Source organism: Labrus mixtus, chromosome 18, assembly GCF_963584025.1.
Source record: "Labrus mixtus chromosome 18, fLabMix1.1, whole genome shotgun sequence".
NCBI classification, from domain to species: domain Eukaryota; kingdom Metazoa; phylum Chordata; class Actinopteri; order Labriformes; family Labridae; genus Labrus; species Labrus mixtus.
In genome coordinates, this window is record NC_083629.1 from 25,108,673 (window position 1) to 25,115,481 (window position 6,809).

A 6,809-nucleotide genomic window follows, 5' to 3' on the forward strand; every position below is an offset into this window, starting at 1 on the left:
CGACCGTTGAGACGGGGAGAGCGCCTTCAAAATAAAAGCGCGAAATTGATTTGAATGAGAAACACTAAGTACGCGTGGTAAATAAAGCCAAATAGTGATGAAGATAAACTGACTTTGATTTAAATCCAACATTAACACGTTATTTTTCTATTCATACCACTAAATACGAGCGACAACAAACCAACTTTCATAAAGAGTATCTTAAGATGAAATAAAGAGCAGGAAGTTCAATGTTTTGAATCCTGTGTAACTTGACACCTTTCCTCATCACCAAAACAAATGCAAAATAAAAAGAAATGACGAAGTTCCGCTTCCTTGTCCACTTTGAGGACAATCTGAAAATTAGTTGCTGCCTTCTGCTGGATAAATAATGCAAGTTCTACTCTCTATTACTTGATAAATATAATTCTAATGTTTAAAAACCTTACAAGTCGGTTATACTGCAATACACTGACCTCTACATTTGGAAATACAGTTTTATATTTAGTTGTTGGTGTTATCCGGGTTGATAGAAACCCTGAAAACAAGAATAAACAGACACACATGGATAAAGAGTTTTATTAACAATTAATCAAAATACTTATATATCACAACAATTCTGGGATAATTAACTCACTTTTATTTGGATAAAAGCAAAGTGACCCATCAAACTATTTTTCTGCTTCTTTTTTTTTTCATTATTTGATGTTTTAGAGCAGCTGGCATCCACAGTGTTGCTTTACTGCCCCCCTCTGGTTATAATCTTCCTTGATTTGTCCTTTTGTAAAGTTTTATTAAAGGGTAAATAGCACTTATAGCCGATGAAACCCCCTCTCAGTCTTCTTTAATAAACTGACACATTTATTGACAGGAAGTTGCCAGAGTATTTTGTAGGTCCATGTAGTACTGCAGAAGTTAAATGTAGAGAGCATTGAAGTACAAAAGCAGCGAGGTTATGGCTCGTCTTAAAGGTGAATGAGACTTTATTCCAGGCATTAAGTTTCAAAGAATGAAACATCATGTTGACTACGTTGAAAATTGAGGATAAATCTGAGGTCGCTCATAAATATTTTGATTTCAAAGAAGTTTGTTTTTGAGTCAAAAATGATTTTATTGTCTCTGCCTGCAGCTCAGAGTTTCTCAGAGTTTTTTAGAGGTCATGCAGTTTAATTTCCTCAAATCTGAATATTACTAAACTAACTCTGCAAAATTAGATATTGAGGACCGATTATCAGGCGAATATCATCTCCTAATTTTATTATTATATTTATTATTTTGCAAAGCTGGAAACTTTCCCCCAGGTCTTCTGGGAGTCATTTGGTAAATTAATTTAGAAATATTCAAAACAAAAATACAAATCTGAAATCTTTTCAGTGTTGAAACAAAGAGACATGAGGCCGGAAGATCAGACGGCACCGGGCACTGCAGCTCCAATTTCCAGGTATTATCCTGTCACAGGAGACTGTCTTAGCATGACACTCCATCAGTCAGAAACTTGTGTGGCCCCTGGATTAAACGGGGCCCCTTCCAGACCGGTCGCCCAGAAATGCCTTCAGGGGAAAATATCCAAGTTGCTATGTCACTTTGAAAATGTCAAATAGTTCCTATCATAAAGATTGTCTACTGAGTGAGCGGATAAGTAGAGGAGATCAAATGTGTCGACGCCATTTACTTTGGATTTACACTTCAGGGCACGGGCGTATGGGGGGGGGGGGGGGGGGGGGGGGGGGGGGGGGGGGCTGACGACCCAGGGCCCCATTGCAGGAAGGGGTCCTTATTGGTCCTGAAATAAATCCATAGTTTGTGTTTGGATGTGTTTCTCTCTAAGTCGTAACTATCATAGTAAATGTAAAATACACCTCTGCGTCTTCAATCGAGCCCCAAGGGAGTTTCTTATTGCTAACTTTGAACAGTTTTAGTTTGTCAGCCCTTGGGGGCCCCCTACTGACCTGGGGCCCCAAGCAGTTGCCTGCCTTGCCTGTTGTCAAGCAGCGCCTCTTTTTTTTTTTTTTATGTTTATTTTTGCGCTTTTTATCTTTATTTATAGACAGGACAGTGGACAGAGTCAGAAACCAGAGAGAGGGAGAGAGAAGGGAAAGGAGCCAAAGGTCGGATTCGTACCCGGGCCGCCCACTTGGAGGACTAAAGCCTCTGAACATGGGGCGCACTCTCTAACCACTCTGGCTATCGGCACTCAAAGCAGCGCCTCTTTGTGTCAGAATTTTTGTTTAGAAGTTAAAAAAGGAAGCCCTCCTATTTGTACAATTTAGACAATTTGCAGGAGTTTGTGTGCAATCTTTGATGGACTTATTCTTCTCTTAGGTGTGTAACGGAGTTAAAATGCACTTTATTTTTGAGTACAGTTTACAATTTATATTTGAGATTTAATTTACGTTATTTCTGTTAAGTATTTGTGAATTTGATCTTAAGGAGTTGTGTATATTTACTGTTATTTTAACAAATTGATGTTTCCTTTGAGAATGACCTTTTTGGCACTTTGCGGCTTCTGTACCTCCTGGGTTTCCGTAGCTCCTTCCGTCCAGAAGGCAAATTGAGTTTTCTTTTGTCTTCTGCAGGAGAAAAAAAAGCTGGAAAACAGTCAAAGTGTGGTTTTCTTCACTCCCCCGACCACATTACAGGTGCATTTCATATGAAATACACGTGTCTATAAAAAAGTACATTTTCCAAGTGTTGGTCGGCATTAAAATGATTTTATTGTAAGAATGTGTTGCATTGAAAAGTATTGTAGGAGGAAGATTTTGATTACCTTAATTTAAACCTTTTAGTGGCTCATTGGTGTCATGGATGTGTGGAGACATCTCAGGGTTGGCTGTGGTGGAGGGGCCCAATGTGAGATCTTTTCTGGAGGTCGCCCCTGCTTCAGGGTGTCAAAAAGGAGGATGGTACGGATCGATTTGTGACAGTGGAAACGTCAATAAATGTTTACTGAACCGCTGAGTGGAAACAGGACTTTATTGTTGTGTTTCTCTTGATAAAATTAGTTTAATTCTTAAAACAAGCAACATCCACTTATGTTTGTGTAATGCCAGATTTAAGCTCTATTTCTGTCCACATTGCAGTGCAGTTAACGCAACCCCAGTATTTTCCAGATTACATGGTTCCATTCACTCAAACTAACACACAGAAGATGCTCATTATCACAAAACATAATCCAGACTTCAAACTGGGCTTGATCACAGAAGTGGAGCACTGTGCAGACACACATGTTGGATTTTAGATTTTTCTTTTATTCTTCTTGGCACGCGCAGTAAGTGATGATAGACACCTTTATATTCAGAAGCGAGTTGCATGCCGGGACAGTAAGATGTGTAGGATGAAGCTCAGCAGCAGTTGCACAAACAGCACGCCGCCCGGAGGCGCTTTTACATGAATGTGAGACTAAATTACAGTCTGTGTTGTCGTAGCCTGTTGATATTTGCATGCCTCGACATTGTGTGCTGTTGAGTGTGTGTGTGTGTGTGTGTCGTGTGTGTTTGTGTGTGTGTGTGTGTGTGTGTGTCGTGTGTGTTTGTGTGTGTGTGTGTGTGTGTGTGTGTGTGTGTGTGTGTGTGTTTGTGTGTGTGTGTGTGTGTGTGTGTGTGTGCGTACACAAGAGCGCGCCTCCTTACTTATGCGTAATCCCCTGCCAAGTCCTCTGCGGTGCAGAAAACAGCTGTGTGTAGCAGAGAATAAAACAAAAATCCAATTAACTTGACCGCCATTACGAATTTTTCTTGTTTAATTTGCTTCTAATTTATCTGATGGCAGACAAAACTCAGATGAGGTGGTTTTTTTTACCTGGCTCGTGCAGGAGGTGAGATATGAAACTTCTTCCTCAGGCTGTCCGGACTGTTAACTCCACTCTCCTCAGTTAAAAACTAAACAGAACTGTGACTACATGATGCACACACACCACACATTCCAATCTGCACTTTGACACACTGACACTTTACACTCTTTACATTATTCTATATTCTATATTTTGTATATTCAAATAATTCTTTTTTTAATTTTACATTATATTTCTTTATTACTGTATTTATGTGTATTAGTAATTTGAGTGTTTATTTCATGGCCTTGCGGAACAGTCTTTACATTTCACTGCACATCTGTATGAGCACGTGACAAATAAGAATCTTGAATCTTGAAACGAGGTAGAAAATAATTGCTGGGACGCATCTCCACATACGTTTGCGCATGCGTAACACATGCATTCACGGGCATACTTCCCCTACATACATAAAGGAGAGCAGAAAAGTTGTCACTCTGTCGGGGCCAGACGGCAAACATGACGAGTACGCGGGATGCTGCGCTCCATCCAAGCGGAGCCGGCTGCGCGTCTTTACGCACGGCATCAGCAGCTCCGCGCTCATTCAAAAGGACCACGAGCCTTCCTCAGTTTATCCCGATCCTGTTAGTGATGTTGCTCGTCCCGGTTCAGCCAGCATCAGCTCATCCTCAGTGTCTGGACTTCGAGCCACCCTTCAAACCTCTGTGGCACCTGGAGTTCTGCACGCAGTACGAGGAGTTTGGATGCTGCGACCAGAAAACGGACAACGTGATCGCAGAGAGATACTGGGACATCATCGACCAGCTGGAAGTTTCCGGTGACGAGCTCTGTGCAGACATGCTGAAGGAAATCATGTGTCAGGTAAAAAAAAAGATGCTCTAATGAATGAGCTGTTTGCTCCAGATGATGTTCTGCATGTTAGTTAGTTACTTAGTTCTTTCCTCATTGCATTAAAATATATATTTGTAGTTTCACATCACAAGACACGGCCTAATATATCTTAATAAATAAACTTTTAACTTAATTTTCACGTTATTAAAACCACATAAAAGGAATGTTATCACAAACGTCTCCCGTTAGAGATCTTCTTCAGGCATTCAAATTCAAATTCAATTCAAAAAACTTTATTTGTCCCCGGGGGGCAATTCAAAGGCACACAGAGCAGTAAAATAACAACAGTGCAAGCAGACAAAACATTTTAAAACCAAAATATAAAGTGTCAATTTAAATACAACTTAAAATACAAAATATAAAAAGAGTAGATATAAGAGGACTGTGATCGGACTAACAGAGGTTAACAGAACTATGTGCAAGTAGGCAAATACTGAATGATAAGTTATAATCTGCATGGCAAATAGTGGAACAACAGAACTAATATATACAATATAACTATAAAAAGTAAATACTGAAATGAATAAAGTGACCGTAGTGCAATGATGGATAAGAAACAACAGGAATAAAGTAACCAGAACTGTTTGAATACTGATATAAAATGGATAGAATAAAGTGATGTAGTGCAGAGGCTGTTAAGGTGTTTGGCAAATAAAAAGGAAGTAGATACAGAAAAGTTCACAGTTTAGAAGTCTGCATTGGGTGAGAGGTGTTTGCTTCCTTTGTTGTAAAGGCAACAAAAAGAAGTCAGGGGTGACTTCTCACACCAAGGTTCATTTTGGGTGTTTTTTTTTTCAAAAATATTTTTATTGTACTTTTAACTTTTAATCACACATACAGACAATTCAAACAGTACAACAGAACAAACAACACACAATGGCCACAAATTACATTTCTCAGACACATAGCACACCCCATTATAGACAAAATAGTTATGCCTGTAACCACAAAGTATGGCACGAAGAATGCCACGGCATCTAAGCTTGTGCAGGAAACAGTGTATAATAACCACAGGTGACAGTGAGGCAGCATTTTTTTTTCTTCTACATTGAAACATTTTTAACATTAAGAGCAATGTCTTTTAAGCAAGATTAGAAAACAACGCATAAAATAAAAAATTAAAATACATTTGAAAAAAAAAATGTTCTGCCCTATGACCCAAAAATATCCCTTTGTCTGTTTTCTGGGCTGTAATCCATCGTTCCCTTTAGTACAGAATTTGCAAGTCTTTTACCACTATATCTAAAGACGGGTGAACAAATATCCAAAAAAATCACCTTTACACTTGAACCTATATGTTATCGATATGTTATTTTGTTTTTGAAATGATTTTATGATCATCTTTACAGATTAGTATTCTGTGTTTCCTCCATCCAGGAGTGCTCTCCGTATGCCGCCCACCTGTTTGATGCCGAGGACCCGTACACGCCCGTCAGAGAGCTTCCTGGCCTTTGCTTTGGCTACTGCTCCGAGTTCCACGGTAAATGTCGCCACGTGGTTAAATATCTAACCGAGAACCGGCTCCTGCGGGACACCTCAGGGCGAGACGCGTCCACGTTCTGCAGCTTAGTCGACCTCTCCGACCAGGACTACTGCTACCCCAACGTCTTGAAGAGCCAAGACCTCAACAGCAACCTGGGCCGGGTGGTAGAGGACCCCAGAGGCTGTCTGCAGCTGTGCCTGATGGAGGTGGCGAACAACCTCAGGAACCCCGTGTCGATGCTGCACGCCGGCGACGAGACGCACCGCATGTTCATCGCCGAGCAGGTGGGCTTCGTTTGGGTTTACCTGCACGACGGGAGCCGGCTGGAGCGGCCCTTCCTGGACCTGAGCGGGGAGGTGATGACCACGCAGTGGCTGGGGGACGAGCGGGGCTTCTTGGGCATGGCCTTCCACCCCGAGTACAGAGACAACGGGCGCTTCTTCATCTACTACTCCATCCAGGTCAACAGCAAGCTGGACAGAGTCAGAATCAGTGAGATGAAGGTGTCGGCCGATATGAACGTGGCCGATCCTCACTCAGAGAGGTACAAACTCCAATCTGTCGGCTCTGCACCTTTAAGAAAAAGCTAAAGACCCAGCTCTTTCATGAATACCTACTAACTTAATGATGATGGTCTCCATATTATTGATGATGATGATGGTTGTG

The 6,809-nt window shown here is 41.1% G+C and overlaps 1 protein-coding gene across 1 annotated transcript in view; it reads left to right on the forward strand.

Annotated features, from left to right (window-relative positions):
• The first annotated feature begins 3,921 nt into the window (after positions 1-3,921).
• Positions 3,922-6,809, forward strand: part of hhipl2 (HHIP-like 2) — a 10,825-nt gene continuing 7,937 nt past the window's right edge. Inside the window, exons 1-2 of the mRNA XM_061063441.1 lie at positions 3,922-4,630; positions 6,038-6,687. Coding sequence (XP_060919424.1) covers positions 4,268-4,630; positions 6,038-6,687 — 1,013 coding nt within the window. The 5' untranslated portion in view covers positions 3,922-4,267. The remainder of the gene's footprint in view (positions 4,631-6,037; positions 6,688-6,809) is intronic.